Source organism: Lagopus muta, chromosome 7 (assembly GCF_023343835.1).
Source record: "Lagopus muta isolate bLagMut1 chromosome 7, bLagMut1 primary, whole genome shotgun sequence".
Taxonomy (NCBI): domain Eukaryota; kingdom Metazoa; phylum Chordata; class Aves; order Galliformes; family Phasianidae; genus Lagopus; species Lagopus muta.
Window position 1 is genome coordinate 41169873 of NC_064439.1, and position 24853 is coordinate 41194725.

At 40.3% G+C, this 24853-nt stretch overlaps 1 protein-coding gene across 2 annotated transcripts in view; it reads right to left on the bottom strand.

The window, feature by feature from the left end:
• The window catches only part of MRPL3 (mitochondrial ribosomal protein L3), a 48928-nt gene extending 25236 nt beyond the window's left edge, over positions 1–23692 (bottom strand). For both annotated transcript variants that reach the window (XM_048952027.1, XM_048952026.1), the window contains exons 1-9: positions 23571–23692; positions 23010–23188; positions 22082–22173; positions 20869–20967; positions 17002–17101; positions 15573–15633; positions 7872–7980; positions 6260–6337; positions 5335–5412 (exon numbers count right to left, since the gene is read on the bottom strand). In XM_048952027.1, the coding sequence (XP_048807984.1) occupies positions 5335–5412; positions 6260–6337; positions 7872–7980; positions 15573–15633; positions 17002–17101; positions 20869–20967; positions 22082–22173; positions 23010–23188; positions 23571–23674 (900 nt within the window). In that variant the 5' untranslated portion in view covers positions 23675–23692. The remainder of the gene's footprint in view (positions 1–5334; positions 5413–6259; positions 6338–7871; positions 7981–15572; positions 15634–17001; positions 17102–20868; positions 20968–22081; positions 22174–23009; positions 23189–23570) is intronic.
• Between the last annotated feature and the right edge of the window lie 1161 nt (positions 23693–24853).

The window sequence follows — 24853 nt, forward strand, 5'->3', positions numbered from 1 at the left end:
AACTATAGCATCCAGTAGTGTAATATACAATATTACAACATCCCCTCTGTTAGAAAGGAGATACTTAAAAAAGAGATTAGTCTTATGCTTTTCTCTTGAATGAGTGAATAGAGAACTTTCTGATAATACATATGGGAGGGAAAAGAAAAAAAAAGCAAGCACCATCAGCTTCCAGAAAAACAAAACCAAGCAACCAAACACAACCAATGAACCAACCAAAAAAAAAAACCCACCCAACCAACTAAACCTATTAGCTTTATTTCCCCCAGAGAATCAGTACCACAGTAGTTAACTGTAGGTTCTATAATCTAAAAAGATACAGCAAGAGTAACAGGTATTACCTGAGGGAGGTTGTGCTTGTAGGCACAACACAGTAATGTACTGATGTTCATTCTGCAACACCACACTACGAACAAAAAATTCCACACATTCTACAGTGCTGATAGTTTTTCTTAACTTTGTTAGACCTTGTCATTGAGAAAGAAATCCATGCTAAAGTAAGCTTTGTTGATTGGTTTTCCAGTTGGCTTAGAAACGTTACTTGTGTCAGTTATTTAACTTTATGGTTCAGCATACGATATCAAATGAAAACTGTGTTCTAATTAAACCAGGAATCCACTGATCCCCATATTCTGCACCTTTTGTGCTGATAATGAATCTTGAAAAAAATCTAAGTGCTTCATCTCCATCTGCTGATGCAGTAAGTTTCCAAAAATACGTAACATAAAATAAATACATGCTTTAAGGTGCACTGTGATTTTAATGGTTACCAAGCAACAAAGAGTGGGTACTGAACAAAGAATGCTTTCCACTTAGAGGCACGCAGAGAAGAGTATAATGTGATATTTCACTTCTTGAGCTCAAAGACAGATGGTTTCACATCCCCTAGACACTACTCCTACCTAATTGCAGACAGGTATTTAGTGCAACTAACAGTTATAATGAAAGCTAATATCCTATGATTTCTCTGCTCAGCTACAAATAGCTATACATCAATGTAAAGAAAGTCAAAGTCTGTATGTACACAAAACAAAACAACAAACGTGGAAGGAATACTCAAAACAAACTAAAAACCACCACAAGTGAGTACTGTACCTTCATCTCAAAACAGACTTTAAAATAAAAAATCCATGGAAGTCTGAGTTTGTAGCAATTTGGCCAAGTTCCTTCATATATTCTATTACGTTAGTCAGACAGCCCTAAGGGATGAAACACTTAATTCCACCTCACCCTTCATTTCTAATAATGAAAGTAGCTGCAACTCTGAAATATGTATGCCAAAAACCATACCTGAAGACACTGGACTTTTAAATTTCAGATAACTATGGCTTGAAACATTTGCAAAAAGATAGGTATATTACAAGTACAATTAACACAGATTCTGATCATCAAACTAAAAGACAGCAAAGCAGTCAGAAAAGTGCTTTGTGTCACTCTGAATCACAGAATCATTAAGGCTGGAAAATACACTAGGATCATCCCACCCCACCATGCCCACTGACCTCGTCCCTCAGTGCCACATCCACACGGTTCTTGAGCACCTCCAGGGACGGTGACTGCACCACCTCCCTGGGCAGCCTGTGACACTGCCTCACTGCTGTTTGGAAATTCTTCCTAATACCCAACCTGAACATCCCCTGGCACAGCTTGAGGCCATTCCCTTTCATCCTATCACTGTTACCTGGGAGAACAGGCTGACCCCCACCTCACCACAGCCTCCTTTCAGGCAGCTATAGAGAGCGATCAGGTCTCCCCTGAGCCTCTTCTCCAGTCTGAACGATCGCAGCTCCCTCAGCTGCTCCCCATAAGACTTGTGCTCCAGATTCCTCACAGCTTCATTGCCCATCTCTGGATCTCTCCAGGGCCTCAATGTTCTTCTTGCAGTGAGGGGCCCAAAACTGAACACAGTACTTGAGGTGTGGCCTCATCAGTGTCCAGTGCTGAGGAACAATCACTTCCCTAGTTCTGCCAGCTACACTGCTTCTGATACAAGTCAGGATGGCACTGGCCTTTTTGGCATCCAGACAGTTTTTCATCCAGTGAAGAGTACACCTCTCCAAGCTGTCAGCTTCTCCAGATGAAGTGTGAGACAGAGGCTTTACTAAATTCTAGGCAGATTACATCAACTGCCCTTCCCTCTGCCACTAGGTAGGTCACCCAGTCATAGAAAGAGATGAGGTTGGTCAGGCAGAACCTGCCTTCCAAGAACCAACACATGCTGTCTAGGCCTGATTCCCTGGCTGTCCTGCAGATGCTGTGTAATGGCACTCAAGATGATCGGCTCTATAAGATTTTCAATACTGATGTGACAGGCCTGAAGTTCCCTGGACCCACCTTCTGACCCTTCTTGTAGATGGGCATCACACTGGCCAGTCTCCAGTCGTTTGGAACCTCCCTGGTTGACCAGGATTGCTGGCACTTCTGCCAGTTCCCTCAGTACCCCTGGGTGGGTCCCATCAAGGTCCATATTCTTGTGATAGTCTAGTTGGAGCAGGAGATTGCTGTTTCCTCCTGAATTACAGGCAGGCTTATTCTATTCCCCATTCCCTCAGGGGGCTAAGTACCCTCAGAATAACTGTTCTGACCATTAAAGACAGATCAAATTAGGCACTGAGTACCTCAGCCTCTTCCTCATCTTTTATAGTAATAATAAGGCAGAAATCACTTGAAAAAAAAAAAGCTATGAAGCCATCTTTACTTTTGATATTAGGATAAAGTTCCAATCATTATCTGTGGTGAGTGAACTGAACAGAAGTGGCCACTAGAAATGGCAAGCACTTAGCTATTAATGCAGCAGACTGCCCTGACAATCAAAGTCCATTATCCTCTTCACGTTACAGATGTCAACACAGTTGTTTACTGGATGTGCTCAGATGGCTTGGCCCAGCAGTCTCCTGTCAACAAGTTTGTGGAAAATGGCAGTACTGCTGCCTCAAGCATTTCTTTTTTAAGCTAACAGCAGGACTGCTTTCAGAACAAAAACAGAAAAGCCAGGCTGGTGAAGGGAAGATGTTCCAGACCAAGTGTATGGGGCTGCTGAATCACGACCTGAAGCACTGATTGATCACCTGAGGTGAGCAATAAGTCAGCCATAGGAGCACAGGTGAAGGCAATTCAGCTGTGCTGCAGGAAGGGCTGGAGCCTAGCTGCACCTCTCCTAGACCCATTTAAGAGCTGGCTACCAGTAGAGAAGGATCTCTTCTGGAGATCTACTCCACTGGAGTTTCCTATGTGAGACTAGGATAGGGTGAGTGTCCTTTTCGGCTCTAGTATAATAATTACATAGCCAAGCTCTCAAATATACTATATCATCTGTATGTTCGTTGATTGTACACTAAGCAAGAGTAATTTCTTAGCAAAGAAAAGGTAAAGTTGAAATAAAAAGGTGAAAGAGGTTCATCATAAAGGAAAGCACATTTCCAGTAAGTTCTTCTCCAAACAGAAACGTATAGTGCCTGATCAATAAGGTAGCACTGATTTAAATGAGAGCTTCACGGTATACACAAAAATGTATAACACAGGCTGTATTACAGATGTTTAATAAGTGTTTCTTCTCTTAACTAACTTAGAAACCTGAAAAACAAAGAACCTACTGAGTCTAGTTAAAATAAGTCTTTAGTTAGTACAAATAAGAACTGTATTCAAAGCCTCAACGGTTTCATGAAACACATCCTTGCAGGATCTGAGATGAGTACATTTATTTGCCACTGGACCATTTAAGTGTGGATAGATTTTAACAGCATTACAAAGATGCACAACCTTTTGCAACAATTAGTTCTTAAGAGTACTATTAAGATCAAGTAATAAGGACAGGGCATCAAATGTTAATAGTATTTTCAGCTACATTACATTGCTAGTATACATATGTGATTTAAAACTATGATCTGACAACAAATTCACACTTAATTAAACCTCAGACTAATGTAAAGCTATCTATCAGTTTCAAGTCTCAGGCTGAACAAAGATACTTAGAACAAAGCTGAAGACTAGGTCGTTCGTTTGATAGACCAGTGAAAAGCCAATGAATCTATAGCCTTCATTTTATGTCACCTATGTAGTGCACGGGGATTTTGCAGAAAAGCTCCCCTGGAAAACTTTTTCTCCTGAACATGTTTACCCATTTTATCATCCAAATCTTGGGAGAGAAATGTGTAAAGCCATTATCCAGGCCTCGAGCAGACATGACAATCAAAGCAATTCATATACGCCTTGCTCAGAAAAAGGGCCTGCTTTCCAACCAGAGAAACACAAAAAGAAACATTTTGCTGTAAAACACCTATTCTGAAGCTAGCTCTACTTTACCTAATGCCCAGCCACTGGACTGTGGACTTCTGCTCCACAACCAGACAGTAAATATCAGAAACGTTCATGGTAAAAATAGTCCAAGAACATAATAAACTTGTTCAAAACATCAGAACTTCCTGAACTCTGTAGCTTCTCAAGAGATCACTTAAAGAAAGATCATTTAAATCCTTACAGTACTTTTGAGGATTTTAAACTATATTCGTTATAAACCTACCTGTATATCTGGTGAGCTTTATAATCAACATCACTGAAGATATTTGATATCAACATGTTAAGTCAGAAAAGAAACAACTTACAAGGAATTTGTTTGCAAATGTGTAGAATATACTCAGTAGGAAGAAAAATCTATTTTGGGAAAAAAAAAATCTTCGGAAGTATTTGCCTTTCTTTGATGTAAATTATCTACATTGTAAAAACACAGACTTCTCACTGTTTCAGTTTCTCTTAAATAATCTTAAAATGCACTCCATAAAATTAGCAATTGACAATTAATTCTGTAAAATGTCACAGATACATTTATACTGATTGCAAAGGGAACTCATTATTGTGAACTCAAGCTGTCTCAATTACTTCTTAGAAAGCTAAGTGCTGCTGCCATGTATGTGAATGCCTTGAATAACTTTTAAGGCAGTGCTTGTTGTATTTCTGTATTCTGTTCATGAAAACAGCCCTTAAATAACATTCTGGAGATCTCACCAACATACTATTGATTCAGATTAGAAGAGGATGCACCTAGCCCTGAGAATTCCAGTAACTGCTGGCTTATCACATGCTACAAGAATGCACAATCCTGCTGCAAACCTAAAAATGAACTTTTTAAGCAGTGATCCACCGCTCCTATTAACCACTGTTTCAGAGAGCTGATCCTACTTGCTTTAATTCAATAATACAAGATCGAACTCTAAAGAAATGATTGCATTCAACGATGGTTTTTTTTTTTTTTTTTTTTTTTTTCCTCCTGTTTTAATAAGAGAACAGTAGAGAGCTTAGCAGTCACTAACACCAGAAAGTTGAAACTAGCCCACATACCTTCACCAGACAATTCGTGTGACCCGGAACAGAGCCATGTACATAAATAATATCATATTTTGTGTTGATCCTCCACACCTAGAAGACAAAGAAACCACAACATTACTATGCTCATTTTATTCCAGCTTTACAAATGGCAGCTAAGTAAAGCACAAACTGATTAACTGGAGCTGGTATTCTGAGGAAGAAGAATATTCTGCAGAGACCTTAACGTGCCACAACATTCAGCCATACGTTATTTGAAGTGCACAGCCTTCTAATTCAGGAGTCAAACAGTTTTAAGGCGCTTACAGTCAGGCAGGTTAAGGCAGCCCAACTGAAACTCCCAGGTCTCTTTTCCTCCTAACACTAAGAGCTGTTGTAAAACTCCTGTGTGACAAATTAAGACAAATATGTTCACGCAAACATTATTGCAACCATTTGTCAGTTTCTAAATTCCATGAAGTGCTCAATTGAACAAGCACGTTTTCTAGTTATGAATCATTAGTTTTAGTTAGAAGGCAGCAGCACGCTTTGTCGCAGCCTAAAGGCTAATATGCTTTTTGTGCAAACTGCAGAGCTTGCTGGCAGAGACAGAATAGTAGATGTAATAGGCTTTGAACAGGCGGAATGGGCATGAAAATATTCACTGAAGGACACCAGAATGCTTTTTCTACTGCAGAGGCAGAGGTCTAGGGACAGAGTGCAAAACGAGAGCTGTGGAAGAATCATCTGAAATCACAGTCCCCTTGGACTACGTACATGTAAACAAAATTCAGACATCTTTGTAAGACACAAAAAGACAGGAACACACATTTGCTGCTACCGTTTTTCAAATAAGCTTACTGCTGGCAAAAGCAGCAGACAGTACACTATGACACGCAGCTAAGTCCATCTGCTTGGTGATGCACCCACCTTATTCACACTGCAGTACAGTCAGACTTACCTTTAATGCAAAAGACGTCCTATAGATGTTACCCATTTTACCAGGCATTTTCTTTCCAGGAAAAACTCTGGAAACTTTCTAGATAAAAATAGACCTCAAAATTACATATTTGCAAAAGGTATCCTAGAAACTTGAGAGTAGCTGGAAGGAAAATAGGCTGGTATTTACAATGTCGAAAACATGTAATATTGATAAGCATTTAAAATGCTAATCCTCACTTGCTGGATGCTAAGTATTACTTTGTGTGTTTTCTGAAATAATTGACATCAACCATAAAACCACTATAAATAATACTGCTGTAACCACTAAAGGATTCTAGCTTTGCTTACTATGTAATTGTTATAGATTCAGACAAAATATTCACTCATCTCATATGCTTGTTTAGTGAAAAAGAAGATAAGGTGCAGTTCTTTGAAACTGCTGTCATCACACTGCTCTCATCCATATCACAGCCAGTAGCAACTGGCAAACATGCCTAAAATACTTGCGGGTGCCAGTAGAGCTCCAGAGCAGTCCTGCCTTAGAAGACTGCCATAGTTAAAGACAAAGTTTAGCTTCTCCCTTCATCCAATCCATGAGTTTTATACATATGTACAGTGGATTTTTAAAGCATGTGTTTTCTTCAAAAGATAATCTAAAATGACACTTCTTGCTATTGCTTAATTTTTGTATTCCATTTTTGCTTAGCTGGGAATAGCCTGGAGAATAAAAGGCACCAAAAAAGGAGAAAAAAAAAAAAAAAAAAAAAAAGGCAAGAATAAGTTAAGTAATTTTCAGTTCTATAGTATTTTCCACGGTTTTGCCTCAGCCTCCTATAACATCGTATTAATAATTAATTGTCTTTATTTATTCAACTTCTTGGAAAGTCTTTATTTCAGAAAATCAACTGCAATAAAGCTCTAGAACACAATTTTGTCCTGCACAGGGCAGGATTACAAAAACACCTGAGGTGGTCAGCACTAGACTGGAAAATTACAGACAATTCAGGCTCAGTACTGTGACTCTGTTGGTTTTAATTCTGCAGCAAAGCTAGATTGCAGAAAGTCCTCTTAGTTCAGCCTAAATGTTGTGCAAATGTTACAAGGACAGAATTTAAAATGTATCTGTTTCAAAGAATTTTTCAAGTAATACTGCTTATAGTTTAAAACTTGAAAATATTTCATAGTCTGCTTAAAAAGGCTATGAAGCCAAGGAACTACTTCTGGGATGAAAGAGCTCATTAAGCAGCTCCACAAACCAGTATAAGTGACAAAAGCAATTGGGGGTTTCACAGTACAGCCATCTATTTCTGCAGAGAACAGCACAATATCTGCAGCATAAAACAACGAGTAAATCTTCCCTAATGCAGAAATGATTTTTAGAATTCTCTGTGAAGTTTTAAGACTATTTCTCTCAGCTACAGTACAAGTACCACAATTTGCTCAGCTACTTACCAGCAATAAAGTACACTCATACATTTATCTGCACTGTTCATTATATAGGTTTCTGATTCTCACTTGGAACAGCTGGGGTTCTCTGCTACCACAGAGCAAATAATTCATTTCTAGTTAGTAGTTCTAAATATACAGGAGAATGTTTACAACAGAAAGTGGGAAGGCATAAGAATCCTTACATTGGTAGATATTGCTCCAGGACGTCTGTGAGTTTTAGTTTGGCCGTGGCTGGCAGGCTGGCCTTTAAATCCCCACCTTTTCATGACACCTTGAAACCCTTTACCAATTCTGTAAAGAAAACAATAAAGAAACAAGTCTGGGTTAGACTTACTGTAAAGTTTCCAGCAATAAACAATAATTTAAGTCAGACTCATTAATGTTTTATAAATGTTTACTTTTTACTTTTAGCAAAGTTCTTCAGATACAAGAAAGTATCTTAAATATATCTATACAATGAACATATTCTAGTACAATACTTCAGTGTTGCTTTAGAGAGTAAGAAGCATGATGGAGTCATGCTACAACGATATACAATGTGACTGTATGTGGTATTATGAAAAAATTTTAACCAATGTCAATATTTGACACCATAAAAACAAAAACCCCAACCAAAAGTAGCTGTATAACAAAATATACCACAACTTAATGAAAGGCAGTGTCAAGAAAGGAAGAGTACGGCTGCTTGGACTTCAAGATAAACCAAGGAACATTTCTTCTCCCAACTACAATAGGTCCATCTCTTGAACACAGCTTGTTTTCACTACACAGTCTGTAGTAAAAGCATTTAACACATTTGATCTGGACTCATCTGACAAGCTGTAAAACAAAGTAACAAATAAAGCATCTTCAATGCCTCAACATTTGAGGCAAATATAATCACTGGCTCTGGAGTTCTGTTTACTGCAAGGAGAGACTCAACAGGAAAATCTGGCTCATTGTTACACAAAAGAAAAGCAGATTACAGTGTGTGCTTAAATCCACATTGTCAGTTTCCAAAAGGAAAAGTCTGTCCACAGGGCTTGTGGCTGCCCTGATCATTTAATTATTGTAACAAGATGATCCAATTTATAGAGATCTTTTCTCCGCTAATGCACTTCCCAATGCTGCAGTCCTGTTAGTTGCAGCATCAGAACCTTCCAGCCAAACACAGGAAAATAAAACTGGGAATAATCATGCATACTTCCATGTTGTAGTTGTACCTACGGACAACACTTGGTCATCTTCCCTGATAGCAGAAGTGAAGAGAAAAATAGGCAAATGCTGAAAACATCGACATTTCCAAAGGGAGGTTCTTTCCTCTTCCACTTGAATACTCTGATTGGTGGCCTACTTGCCTGCAGCAATTTTTTCTTTTAGAACTATCCATTACAGCCATGTTTTCCAAGTAGACTGCTTCTGGCATCTCTACTGGAAGATGGAATTAGCAAACTCTCCAAAGCCAAGTGCAAGTGCGTCATACAACAGCTGTGCACTTAGCAGAGAGAGCACACTGGGGGCCATGATTAATTCTTTAGCTGCAGAAACATTCTTGCAATTCATAGAAAACCACAGAGCCATCTAAAGCACTATTTCAAAAGAAAACACTACTGTCAACTTCAACCAAGAAGCAAAATCCCTGAAGTCATGAACCACTTCAATATTTCATTTTGTTCAGATCACTTGTAAGAAATCAACAATTTTGAACCCTGTATACTGTACTTTCCAGTAAAATATTCAGTATTTCTAGCAGGATTGCAGTTTTATATTTCCAAGAGGTGACTTTGAGATACTATTTATTTCATCAAGTGTAACAAGATACCACAAGAGTTCTTAGAGTTTAATGATTTATATTATGCATGATGCAATAGAATGATAGTAGATGCTTATCTACTATTAGTTTTCTCTTTGGCTATACACACATTCAGTTTATAACGCCAAAACCTTAAGAAAATGTATAGAAAGTTTGTACAGATTGGAAAAAGAGTATACTGGTAAACATTACATTTCTCAGGTATCTGTTGATCTGGAATATGAAAACAGTCATCAATATCTGAAATATTCTGATAAAGGCCAAGAAAGAGATCTCCATTGTGAAATTAGAATTTTTCCTAACCTTTAAAGCTTTACTAACTACCAATGTTCTTTCATCATATTTATTCAATCATTCTTTAGAATATTTTCACTTCTCCCATGTTAAGAACTCGCTGAAGGTCATTGAATTACCTACAAATGCACTTAATCTTACCATTTTCTGAACTTTAAGTTTTCCACTCAACATGACCCTCAAATCACCATTATGATTCAAAACAAAGTTTTATAAATTACGTAAAATAAAATGGTTTTTAATAAATAATTTAGTAAGAAGGAACTCTAGTTTTGTTTCATTCTGGAGTTTTTCATTTTTTTGTTAAGAAAGAAAAAGCTGTACACAACATTCTTTAAGCACATGTCAAGATGAAAAGCAATTATATAGACAGCAGGTAGGTCTTCCCCATCTTTTTTTCTGAAATGAAGCTGGAGCCAGAATAAAAGCTACAGGATTACGTAACTCAAACAAAATCTAAAATTCAGTAAGGAACTGCTAGGATCTATTTAAACCCAAGTAAAAAGGAGAACTGTTCAATCAGGCATTTACTAGCTCAGCCAATGTTCCTTGGTCACTCTAGAAGAATACCATACTTGCAACCTGAGTCCATGTTGATGAGCCTGTGATCTGTTCTAAAGTGGCAATTTCTGTATTATATGCAAAGAATAAATACTATGAATAATTTTTTCATCACTTAGAATTTACTTCTAGTGCAAAGATCTTACATTCTTCCATTTGTATGAAATGCAAAGTGGTTTTGAAACTAGTACTTATGAGCAAGGAAAAGAATTTAAGATGCACGCTGTTCAAGAAACAATGCTGAACAGAGATTTATACCAGTATAGAGTTGTCTTTAACTTCCTGAATTCTGCCTAAAAAGAACAATTATTTGTAACACATTGTTGTCAGCTTCTAACAGATGCTAGCTGTCAGATCTTAGTATCACCAATTAATTGCAGATTGCTTCGTTGCTCTCTTCACTGATTTTAAAAGTTACTAAGTGTGAATGAATACAGCAAACATCACCAGTCACATGCAAAAAAATATTACCAAACCAAGTGATATTTTCCAAAAGTGAACAAAACAGAAAATTCCAGCATGAGAATGCTACATCCTCTGTTAATAAGTCTTGTGAGTTCATTTCCACCAAGTACTTCTTAGTGTGAGCTAGTCCAAAATCAAAAGATTACAGCATATAGTTACCATATATGAAATACAATAGGATTACCCGTAAAAGATACCAATGAAACATGTTATCTTTCCCACAGTTACTTCTCTTTTGATGACCTACATCACCACCTCATCTTGGAATGCTTCAAATTTTTTTTCTACGAAATCCTTAAATGTAAACATACAATTCTGATTTCAAACAAACTCAAATGTATAAGAAAAGGTGCACCTCCAAAATTTTTTACTAAGTATAGCTCTGCTAACTTAAAATATTTTCAAAAACACTGTGGTTTTGCATAGTGGGACCTTAATCTAGACCCATATTTCAAAGAGAATTAACATCTAGATTCTACTCTGAAAGAATCAAGTTGCATGCGTGGTATCTGAGAGATGGTTATCAAGAACTTACATTAAAATACAACATTTCTCATCCTACTTGCATTGTTAAGATTTCTTGATAAGACACTTACTACCTGTTGTCTTGGCTTGAATCAAGGACTAAAACAATACCTGAACAAGCATGCATCAGGCCTCTCTTCATTAGGCTTGACAGTATACCAAGTATGTATTCTTTTGTAATACAATGAATTTAGTCACTTACTTAGCTCCACTGAAGCATGATTGCTTGGATCCCATAAAGGAACCACAGGCAACAATCACGCATATGCAAAACTAACATGAACGTTAAATGTAATGAAAATAATCATTCTGTAGAGCTAGAAATAGAGTTCAATTAGATACAGTTGTTCTAACCTCACCTGCTGGAAAGCAGCCGTTCAATTCAATTACACAGTTCTTACAAAACCTCAATTTCTAGGTCTGATAGAAGCAAAATGCCAGTAACTAATGACCCAACACTCATTTGAAAGATACCAAAATAAAGCACTGTAATTAAGGCACACTACTGAACTTAAATTGGCTAATTTAAAGAAAAATTATTTAGATACTGTAGAGGAAGAAAACTCCACCTATTCAGTCAAATGATTTCAGACAACTATAGAGAATACTTTTGGATTCAGATGATGCTGTTAGCCTATGAAGCTCAAATAAAGCCACTAAGCACACAAGAAGTCACCATTTGCACGTTCCAAAAATAATCACTTTTGGCTATTTCTTTGGAGTGACAAAATTTCTGATGTTTCATGAGTTTCAGAAAACGTTCACATGAAAGGCAAAGAAATGACAGAAAAAAAATCTAATCCAACTCATGCTCCATCCAGCACTCAGGCTACTAGTTTAAGGCCCCGTCCCACCTCCTCCCACCTCATGTTTTGGACATCTTTGTATCACACTGAGGAGCAAGCTGGGGCATGTGACTGATCCAGTTGAAAGCCTGACCTTCAGTTGAAAACCTGAAGAACAGGTACATCACAGAGCACTTCTCCTTCATGAACCTCATGGTGGCAGCAAGCTAGAAGAGCCGTGCAGGAGGAAACACCACCACCTCTTTGGGGAGCTATGCCAGCTCAAACACATCAAATAACACAGTCCTTTACAGAATCATTTCTGGATTGTGCTATATATTTTAAAGAATATTAGGGCTAAAAATGACTAACAGGCCACAGAAATTGTGAGGTTCACTCCTGTGCCAAATACTGTGCATTTTTGGTACATACCTCTGAGACAGAGGACAAGCCTACTTTAAAAACAACTATGAAATTTAAGGACTGGATTTTAAATTGCTGACGAGGACTAAGAAAAAAATTCAGCTCTACCAGGACTGACAGCTCCCAGACTGATGCTGCCTACTATCAGAGTTTTAGAAGCTACGCACACTGTGCCAAGCAAATTAAGAGACTTCATATAAAACAAACTCTCTCTATCCCTAGCTGAGCCTTCTTGTTGCTGTGAGTGCTCTTCTTCAGAGATATAAATGAATCAAAACATTTCAAAAGATTATATTTCCAAGGAAGGTTTGAAAGCAGATATCCCCAAGCAAACAAGCAAACAAAAAACCTACCCTACATTTTGATAATCAAATCTAACCAAGATACCAACCAAGTCTTTTCTGAAACATAATACTAGCAGTTTGTTTAACATACAATAGAGAACTAAAAAACAAAACAAAACCTTACCGTGCTCAAGGATCACTTTTCTGATTTTCACCTTGGCACAGGAAGTGTACAAAGGGACACTGTGCTCACCTGGATCATTAACAGTCAGTAAACATTTAAACATTGTTTATACATCCCACTATATTCCCTCCTTACAGGGGTGGCACATTTTCTTTTTTTTAAATAAAATTATTAATGTTATGAAAAGTAGCATTGCTATGATCATCCACGTGACTTCCAGCATTGCACACTTCATTGTTTTTCTCAAATAAAAAAAATGCTGACAGTCTCACAAATGTGAAATACGTGTTTGTGTAAGAAGTATTTCTAAAAACTGTACCAGCAGCGGTAGCAATTATTGGCTTTTAAATCTGTAACAGTTTGAATCAGGGAAATAGAAGTTGCCTCCTGCTGTGACTCAGCACAATATTCTTACATAACTTTTCAAAATGCCGATACGGCTTCTGACCTCCAAGTGCCTACATCATCTCTACAAATGAGACCCTACAGAGTAAAGGCTAATTTCAGCCTATGGACCAAACCTTCACAGATTCCTTCCTCCTACAGAAAGGAGAAGATGTATCCTCTTCAGTGTGGTCCCGACACAAGTCTAACAACAAGCATATTCTCATTTCTATCCCAAAGTGCAGCCCTAATGCTACAGACCAGTGCAGTCATCGTTCCCAAAATAAATTGTTCACTCTTCATCAAAGCACTTCTTGGATATTTTTGTGAAATCTGTGTTCCTTACATGGACAGTAACTAAGAATGATGGATACAGTATTCTGAAAAATAAAAACAAAACCCATCCAAGAATGGGACTAATAAACACTGGATGGAATAATATAATAATAACTAAATACCTAAAGAAAAACTGAAATGTACTCAAATAATTCAATTATTTCCCAACAATCAAGGCAGTATAATGCAGAGCTCCAGAAGAGTGGCTATTAATTAAAGTAACAGTCAGAATGGCACAGAAAGAGGCTTAAAAAAATATCAGACATAGAAAGACTGGAACGATTAGGGGATCATACCAACAGAAAAACCCATGATAAAGAAAATCCCGATTTCTCCTTTCAATTTAAGAATTTTTTCTTCTCCCTTTACAACGGGCACCTGTACATCAGGATGACATGCTGCCAGTATCAGTGGTACAAACAGTTAATTTCCAAAACTGGATCACACAAATAGATGAAAATACTGTCTAACAAGAGGAGATGGAATCACTGAACACAGGCAGGAACATTGTCTGTTCTCAGGTGGCTCGTAGGTTCAAATGCACACAGTGAGATAGAAATCAGAACTCTGAAGATGCTTACCAGTATCTCTTAAGGTGGCAAGAAGCCTTCCTAAGCACTTGGAAATAACTACTACAAAAACAAAGCTCTTCTGCATTAACCAAGTGTGACATGCACTCTGCATGCATGGAATGCTCGTATTCCTGATTATGCAAGTATTTTGCTTTACAAACAAGCCGTTGCCTCCCAACTGCTGCTCACTGAACACAGTTTAGATGCTGAATTAATAATGCACCAGGTGCAAGTTTGCATAAGCAAATCTGACACAGAAAAATGCTAATTCCAGAGAACTTCTTGATAAGGTGCCCTTATAGGTGTATTCAGTTGAGCCATATGAGAGCTGACTATTCTGCCGTGTTGAAACAGTCCATTTCCCCCAATATATGCAAAGCCCTGTGAGTAGCATTGGGCATTTCTAATATGTATGTGAGACAATTGCAATGGACGCCACTTCAAACAAAGCCAGTTTGGTGTTATCTCCATTGCACAAAAAGCTAAACATCAAATGGAAAATATTATCTTGGTGGCACAATGCAACAAAAACACTTCACTAACACATGGAGATAGCTCTCATTTCTCTTGAGCAATGGCAATTGTGCATGTAACAGATGAAGCATGACTAGTTCCTGTGGCAAGATGCCAGATACTCTTCTGACACCCCCTAGCACTTCAATCCTAATTTGGCATTCTGTGGTCTGAGAGGAAATCATTCCTCCTACGTTAAAGTAAAAAGATCGTTAGCTGCTGCTGGCAGAAGAGATGAGCTGGAATATGAGAGAAAACAATCCAGTAATTTGACAGTTCTGTTGTCCAGCTAAATGTACTCACTATCTTTTTGCTTTTCTTTCTGTCAACATCATTAATCTCTTTGCATCTCTTCACCAAATCAAAATTAGGCAGCTTTGCTGAGAGTTGAGGCCTCTTGGCACTTCCTTCCTCCCATCTGCACATATCACACAGGCTGCACTGCTGACCTCCAGGCCCATACTGAGCATGAGCAGCTCTTCCTTGGGCTGCATCAAGCCCTTCAGCACTCATCATGTTTGTGACAGATAGCACGTGCAGAACCATAGCCCTAAGGGTTCAGGTTTTTTCTGTTTACAAACCATGTCAAAATTCAAAAGCTTCAGAGGAGAAAGATAGTCTGCTATTTCTGACCAAGGGCAGAGTAGATTTCCATTGCAACTGTATCTCAACTTTTGCTGAGCTGCAAATTCAAGCCAAAGCAGAACAAAGAATTCAACAGGCCATCAGAAGGATAAAGCATACATGAGAACATTGGGAACGTACGTTTTTGCAGTAACATCCACAACTTGCCCCGGGCGGAAGTGAGCAGCATACAGAGGAGTACCTTCAAAGAAGAGGAGAGATCATTTTGAGCCAAGTGCCAAAACGCTCAAATCATACCAGTCATTGCCATCCACATTTGACTACAGTCACAAGAGAGTTCTGTTTTTAATCCATGTATTATTTGTGCTTCTTTATAAACCTCTGAAGTGACTGAAATAGGTGCTTTCTAATTGCAACTTAAGCCCCTTTCTCAGTTGCTCACCCCATTTCAGATGAGTAGGAAGGAGGGGTTGGGGCTGTACTTAAAAATGTTGCATTTGAGACAATGAAAAAAGCCACAAATACAGAATTAGGTAAGACACAATAAACAAACTTGGCAAGAAAACAGAATATGCTCCCCTTGTAACAACTAGCACCTCACAAAGTGTGGAGGGGGTTGGGGGATTAAAAAAAAAAAGGGAAAAAAAAAAACTTTGCAGTTTCTCCTCTTTGTCTGGACTTGGTGTTTCTAAACCAAAGACTGCAACAGAAGAACATCCACTTGGGAATTATCTATACACGACTTTTAGTAGGACCAGAGCTACTGCAGGTCAATGACATCACTCAATCGAGTGTAATTTCCCACTTGATCAAAGTTAAAATTTTAATTAGAGATTTGCCTTCAGCATTTTTTTTTTGTCCAAATGCAATATTCTTTTATAAGCACCATTTAAAAGACAAACACAATTGTAAACAAACCTCGTTTACCTACAAATGAATTTTAATCTGAAGACCCACAGAGCTACAGTTCTAGCAGAGCTTCCACTGTGTTGTAGTCAATTAAAGAAATGAAATTTTAATCATGTCATATCCACAACTAACATCACGTGATTTTCAAATCCGTATTAATGATGTAAACCTTCCCCATAGCTCAAGAACAAAAATCCTCACATTAAATAATGTTATTTTATGACCCATATAGACCTGGGCTAACATGCCTGATGTCATCACATGACCCATACAAGCCTGGGCTAACACGTCTGTCAGCAGCAAGCAACTGATGTGAGATGAGGTACGTGAAGGATGTTACAGATTAAAAATACACTCTCTCATTGACTTCAGTAAAAATCAGTGTATTGAAAACCTGAAATTCTGTTATATATCAAGCACTTGCTTCCATTAATTACTCTAGACTTCCTCTTCATGCCAGACTTGATTTTTATCAGTTAGCACACTGCATCAAATAGCCTTTGCTAAAAAACATCCTTGGAAGCAAATAAAGATACAAAACAAGTTTGTTTGTGCTCATACAGAGAAATAAGAGTTCTGCAATAGTTGGCAAAATTCCATAGAAAACAAAAATGTAACACACTTTTTGACTTGGATTAGATCTACAAGAAATGGCAGACAGTAAATGACTGCATCAAAGTCAGCTGATCAAAAAGATTACCTGGTTTAATTATGGCATCATCTGTCACATTAAATGATGTAACTTTCTGCTTCCTTGGTACTCCAGCTTCTCTAAAAATTTCCATTTCAGCCTCTGATTTCTGTAACAAACAGCAGCCATTAAAAAAAAAATAAATCTTAAAACACTCAGAGCACAGAAAGTGATTAGAGATGGTCAACACCACTCAGGCAGACATCATACTCCATTTTTATCTTGAGAGTAATATTTTAACCCTCTATAAAATACATTTATAATTCCTGTGGCTGCACTTCATTTTTTTAGTAGTTAGCTCAGAGCTGCATTGCATGAACAAGAGGTAAATGAAGATTTCTAAGATCATGGGGAGGAAACCAATCATTTACAACACATGTAAAATGTATCAGTGCTTTTTCACAACTTCAACTCCTTTCAAAATGTTCTGGAAATTTAAATAATAATTTAAATTGTAAATAACAATTTAAATTTGCTCCATCCCTGGAGCACTCAAGGCCAGGTTGCACGGGGCTTTGGGCAGCCTGATCCAGTAGATGGCAGCCCTGCCCATGGCAGGGGGTTGGAACTGGGTGAGCTTTAAGGTCCTTTCCAACCCAAACCATTCTGTGATTTTTATAATTCTATGAAAACCATTTGCTCCTTTTCAGTGCTGCTAATCATTCAGTTCCACGTCACCACAAATTACATTTATTCCACTTAACAAATAAAATCAGACCAACAGAGTCAGGCATTGCAAGAACTTCCAGAAACGCTTAACCGAGGTTGCAGGAAAAAGTGATGCAGTTGATTTGGCTTCGAATGAATTCCAGAAAGCAACTGAAGCATCTGACAGTGCTGCCACACTTGGGCAGTCACAGCACTTACTTTCTCTTCTCAAGACCTTGGTGCAATTATCTCTCAAGCAAAAAAACTTTGTTTTTTCAGACCAAACTTTAGAACCGATTTTGTTTACTTTTAAAATCTGCACACTGTGTTTCCTTTTGGTTTTAAGAAGTTTTGAGGTGTTATGAGAATGAAAAATGAAGGAGCAAGAGGATGGAGCAGCTCTGACTCAACCACAAGCCCCAACCTCCACCTTCACATATCTGTCCTCACCTGAGGAGGAAACACGGTTACAGCTTCTGAAGGCTGATGTTTCTTTTAATTACTTTTAAGTGATTTCTAAACTGGATTTCACAGTACAAAATGCTTCAGATAATACTACCTTTTTAAAAAAGGCTATCAATTAAATCCAAAAATCTCCCAAAAGACCATGAACATTTAAAGCATTAATGGACGACAACTGTACTGAAGTGCAGTACCACACTGGAAGATAAAAACACAAAGCAAATCCCCCCTCTACTAGATGTCTGCGTGTCAACCCTTCTTTTCCACCGCTGTCTGCAACAACCTCCCCAAAGAGCTTTGAGGGGAGCCACATGCTCAGCACAGGGCCTGCAAGGAGCTACTGCAGCTGAACAAAAGTAACTGAAAATCAAAGGGAGAAAATGGCTTTCTCATCACAACCCAACTCCAGCCTTTACGTTTTCTATTCTACCTTAGCACGGTGTCTCCGAGCAGCCATGCCACCTCGGCCTTTACAAACCCCCTGAAAGGCAACACTGGCAAGAAGAGAAGACTGCGTGAATTCTCAAATGTTCTTCCTTGAAAAAGACCAACAACGTCTTCTGATGTTAGAGGAAAAAAATGAACCTGCCCTCACTTCATGGAAGCATATAAAAATATTTTGGAAGAAGTGTTACTATACTGAGACTGAAGAGCTGGGCAGGGAGGAACCTGATGAGGTTTAACAAGAGTAAGTATAAAGTCCTGCACCTGGGGAGGAATAAGTGCATGCATCAGTGCAAGTTAGGGGCTGACCTGAGATGAGCTCTGCGGAGAAGGACCTGGATGTCCTGATGGCCAGCAAGATGGCCAAGAGCCAGCAGTGTGCCCTGGTGGGCAAGAAGGCCAGTGATATCCCAGGGTGCATTAAAAAGAGTGTGGCCAGCAGGCAGAGGGAGGTGACCCTCCCCCTCCAATCTGCCCTGGTGAGGCCGCATTCAGAACACTGTGTCCAGTTCTGGGTTCCTCAGTTCAAAAAGGACTCTTAGAAGGAATCCAACAGGGAGCCACAGAAATAACAAAGGGTCTGGAGCATCTTCCCTACGAGGAAAAGCTGTAAGGGGCCAGACCAGCCAGAATTTCTTTTTAGCTTGATGCAAAACACAAACACTTCTTATTTTTTTAAGGAATTTGACACTCAAAAGAAATACATGAAAGTCTCTTTGTCAGTGAAATTACTGAGGGAATCACTGGGTTGAATTCATTAAAATTAAAAAAAAAAAAAATCAGCAGCTGTGAGGAACCCAAGGAAGACAGGTGTTTCTGTGAGGAATTTGCAGAAAATAAGGTGCTTATGCTCACACAGCACAGAATCATTCCACTTTCTTTTAATTCTTGCATTCAAATACTTCAGAGAGGAAAAAAACAACATGCTGCAAGATAAACATAGGAGAACAATGACTCAAATCTGAGTTAAACCAGAAAAATAGATCACCTGTGGGTTCCTGAGCAGTATAATTGGTCAGAAAACACAGGTCAAATTCTCTTAGAATCTCTGCAGTCCATATAAGGATGACAACGATGATGGTAATTACACAGAGCTCAGATCTAGGCCAGGTCCTCACTACAGATTTATCTGTTCAAGGATACTCAGTCAATATCTTCATTAAAATTATAGAACCATAGAATGGCCTGGGTTGAAAAGGACCACAATGATCATCTAGCTTCAATCCTCCTGCTAGGTGCAGGGTCGCCAACCACCAGACCAGGCTGGCCAGAGCCACATCCAGCCTGGATAAGCTTAGCCAAGTCAATAGGAAAAAATAATCCCCAAGAGAATCATTTACGTAATGCAAATCACTGGAAAAGCTTGAATTGGCTTTTTATGTCACTCTGTGCTTCTCTGCTCCTTTTTGTCCCTTGCATATTTTGACTCTGACAATGCTAAATCACAGCCAACATCACCTTCACAAAGAGATCAGTTGTATGGAGTCTAACGTGCAGAATACAAACTGAAAGCTGTTTGACTCTCACAATTATCGAATGTCTTAAGCCAAGGTTATAGGAAACAAAAAGCACTGCTGCAATTTCTCCAGGAAAAATGTTGCAGCTGGAAAGTGGAAATGGACCAAAGCAACATACAAAAAGTAGAAGCAATGATGTTAAAATACAGCATGAACCCACTGAACGCTTGAGGAAGAAAAAAGCCAAGAGATATACCAAATGAAAAAAAAAAAAAGCCAGAATCTCAAAGGGAAACAATCTGCTTAGTAATCACAAGCTCTATTTTCTTTCCTGCCTAAATCAAATAAATGAGTCTTGGGACACTGCGAGATGTGAAAAGTGATACTTGGTAGAAATAATGGATCACAGAAAAAAAGACCCTTTGAGGGAAAGCTCTGTTCCTGCCTTGATCTATAATTCAATTTCCCTCATCAGCAGTGATGACAGCTCTGAAAGGTGGCCAGAAGCACTGAAGGAGGCTGGGAACTCCGCATCAGGTGTGCGGGGCTTCCAAACAAGTGTGTGGCATCACTGCTGTTCATTAAGTCATTTTCCTGAAAACTCATCTCACGCTTCTTCATCAGTAAAACTAGCTGCCAAATACCAATCTCAACAGACCTGTGCAGGCATTACCACTAAAAACCTCTTAACCAAGGACTGAGATTAGCAGTAGGGAAATAAGCAAGCATGAGCATGACAAAGATCAGATTCCAAACATGTCAAGTAGGACAATTCATCTTTTAGAAAAATTTTGTTTGTGTTATTGTTGCACTGTCATCACAAGAGAAACAACTCCAACAAAAACACCCAAAGCAGTTCACTTACAGAAAAAGGAGATGCGTTTTTCCCTCCAACAAGTAGCCTTGCTCTTTTTCCACCTGACTCTTCCTTTGAAATGTACTTCAAAACATGGCAGTCTTGCACCTTAACAAAAGGGAAATCGTGATCACTTAAGCATAAGCAGATGTTCATGCTTTTGTCCTTGAGTAAGAGATTATGAAGGCATGTCAAAGTACTTCTCTTCTTCATTCACATTTGTGTAACAGGAGATAGAGTGTACAGACAAGGCCGTGTGTTGCCCTTTTACCATAAACATTCTTTTCCTAATTAATTAAAGGCTTAACTTAGAGAAGATACTTGTAAAATGATACCTACATTTTTGTGAATGCTCTAGTGAACTCCTATTGCCTTCTTCTGTGAGCAAGATGTGTATAATCTAAAGGGGGACTATGAGAAAGAACCGGACAGGCTCTTTCTGTGGCAGGAAAAGGGGAAATGGTTTCAAACTAAAAGAAGGGAGGCTTAGATTGGATATAAGGAAGACGTCTTTTACAGTGAGGGTGGTGAGGCACTGGCACAGGTTGACCAGAATGGTGGTGGGTGCCTCATCCCTGGAGACATTCAAGGTCAGGCTGGATGGGGCTTTGAGCAGCAGATGGAGCTGTGGGTGTCCCTCTTCATCGCAGGGCAGTTGGACTGGATGGCCTTTAAGGGTCCCTTCCAATTCAAATGATTCTATGGAAATCTCTACAGGAAGCAGCTGCAAAGCATGCAGTAAGAGCCTGTGTTTTGGCCTCCTGGTCCTTCATCCTGTAACCCTGGTGGTGTTCACAGCCCCCATTTGTCACTGGATAGCAGGTATGCAAAACAGTTTCATCTCAGCAATGTCTGCCAGAAAATACCAAGAAGCAGCTTCATGGCTACAAAGATTCAGCAACCAACGTAAAACTAATCTGAAAGTGCATAAAGGTGGCAAAAAAAAGCAAAGCAGGAAGGGTAATCCAACTTCGCATTGTTCTCCCACCTCCCCTCTGCTTGGCCCAATTTTGCAGCACCTGAACACTTGAGGCAGAAGGCAGACCCCTTCTATTCATACAAAGTCTAGCATATAGAGAATAGCCACAGTGTGCTATGCAAAGCCACAGTGTTCTTTTTTTAAAGGAATTTCTTTCTCTGCAAAATGATACACTTCACATTTGAGACTTCTGGTTAATCTGAATACAGTAAAGGGGATGAAATTCAGCATGACTTGTTTCACCTTAAGCAGTGTGACAGCGTGCTTCTTTCCTGACTTGGTCCATATTGGCATCATTCCCAGTTTCACTGCAACAACACCAACTCTGACAGAATCTGCAGATCAGAAGAGAGCACAGATGCAACTCCATGCCTAACATTTGAAAGAAGTCATCTCAGAACCAACAGAACTGCCAGTGAGGTCTCAGACATGTTCTTCTGTGAAATTACAACACCTATGCAGAATCCTAGCACCAAGCCAACTATTAAAAAGTCTTCTCCAGTTCATCCCACCCCTCTCTTTGCATGTTTCTGGCACTGTAACTGTATGGCAAAGGCACCCTGTCAAATGTGTGCTTTCCCACAGTCCTCCGCTTGAAAAACAGAACATGTCAGATGGAGAATAAATGCCTGAAAAATCAAATATATTTCCCTGTAAGTAAATGCAATGCATCAGTTCTCTAAAAACCATTTAAAACACCACAAGGTGTTAACATCCTCGTGGGAAGCTTTCAGTTCAAATCAGCACCTGGTAGGTTCCAGTGCCACTCAACGTTCAGATAATAAGCTAAGAACTCATCTAAAAAGAACCCCCAGAATGTAAAACATGCAAAGTTCAAAGCGTTCTTGTAAATACCGCTGCAATGAGAACTGTAATATAATACATCCCACTTCTCTGCAGTGATTCTAGTGTCTCACTGGCTAGAGCACAACATGAAGTTCTCAACCCTTCAGAAAGGCCACATCATTTGACATCAGACAACAGCCTAACACAGTCTGCGAAGCCATGAGAAGACCCATGTAGATGACAACAGAATTTGGAACAAAGTGCTTTTTTTGCCTTACAGAGAGCAAAGACAGGTCACAGACAAAAAGGCTGCAGAACTTTGGTATTACTGAATGCAACAAGGATAATTTCACTTCCACTTCGGTGTTTCAGAAGGTTTTCTCACCTGGTTTCCACTCATTCAGTGGCCACGGCTCGTCCTTCAGTGGGCACAGCTTGCTGACTGTCTGCGCTCTGTACTCCTCCGCTGCCGCCTTCCTGAGGAACTGCTCGTTCTCTTCAGACAGATGCTCGTGCCACCATGTTGCATCGTGCACAGGCCTGGCTGCAAAGCCCAGCTGCCAGCTTTCCAGGAGTGGGAAACAGTTTGGGTGTCTGATCAGCTCAATGACCCAAGACGTGTACGTCTGTGATGCGCTACATACAAGGCTGTATCGCTGCACAATACAGCATGCAGTAACAAAGGCATTATGCCAGCAAGCTACTCAACCACAGTCACTCAAACAGCTGACCCTTAGAATCACAGAGTCGTTAAGGCCAGAAAAAACACCTAAGATCATCCAGTCCAGAGGCCATCCCGCCCCCACTATGCCCACTACCCACGTCCCTCAGTGCCACACCCACACGGTTCTTCAACACCTCCAGGCCTCGAGCGGCAGCGCTGGGGATGATGTGCGCAACGCAGCCCTCCCTCCCCCCCGCGACCCGGCAGCCTATGCCTCGCTACCTATGGCCGGACGCCGCCGTCACCGCCCGCAGCGGCCTCCCCGGCGCCGCCGCCACCGCCCGCAGCCGTGCACCGAGCCGGGCCAGCAGCCCCAAGCCCGCCATGCCGCCACCGCCGGCGGAAGCGCAGCACCGCCCGGTCCGACGCGGAACTGTTCCGTGCGGTGCGGGAAGAACGTTCCGCCGGGAGGAGCGAGGCGATCCGTGTGGCGCCGCGGGGTGTGGCGGAGCCGGTGTGAGGCTGCGAGTAGCGGGAAGGCGCAATAAAGCAGTGCGGGCGGCCGAAGTCACCCTCTGCTTCTGCGTTTTGTTTTCTTCCGTTTTGTTTGCCGCTCTGTGGGACGGGTGTGTGTGTCGGTGCCTGAATGTTCACAAAGCTGCCCGCAGCTTCCACCCGTGTGCCTCGGCCTCACGTTCACCTCCCGCGCTTCTGTGAGGTAACGTGTCCCGGGATCCCTGCCCTCACAGGACTGCTGTGCATGGGGAAGCACGGATCCCAACTTGGTAATTCCCAACTTCTGAACACCGTGCAGCAAGCAGTGCGATGCCACTTATCCCCATTTCACAGATGCGGAGCCAAGGCACCCAGCAGGATGAAGTGATGTGTCCGTCATGGAGCCTGCCTACAGCCAGAGAAGAGGGCTGTCTGGGCACCAGCCAGCGTTGCTACTGCAGCTTGGTGCTTCGGTGAGGGGCTGCAGCAGTCAGATTACAAACTGTATACCCAGGAATCCATGGGACAAGAACTGCCTGTTTCACAGCAGTGAAACATATTTGCACGGCTGTATTAATGGTTAGCAGTTTTTTGGAGAAGGAAGGGAAAGAAACAAGGCCTATTGCAAAATAACTGCCTGCTGCCTTGAGTAGTCCATAAAAATGCATGATCGGGGATTAACATGACCAAGTGCTGGGGCCTGAACTGTGGGATGAGGGAGCTGGGATTGTTCAGTCTGGAGAAGGGGAGGCTCAGGGGAGACCTGATTGCTCTCTACAGCTGCCTGAAAGGAGGCTGTGGTGAGGTGGGGATCAGCTTCTTCTCCCAGGTACCAGTCATAGGATGAAAGGCAATGGCTCAAGTTGCATCAGGGGATGTTCAGGTAGGGTATTAGGAAGAAATCCTTCTCAGAGAGAGCAAAACAGGCTGCCCAGGGAGGTGGTGCAGTCACCGTACTTGGAAGTGCTCAAGAACCGTGTGGATGTGGCACTGAGGGATGTGGTCAGTGGGCATGGTGAGGGTAGACTGCCTGTTGGACTAGGTGATCTTATACATCTTTTCCAGCCTTC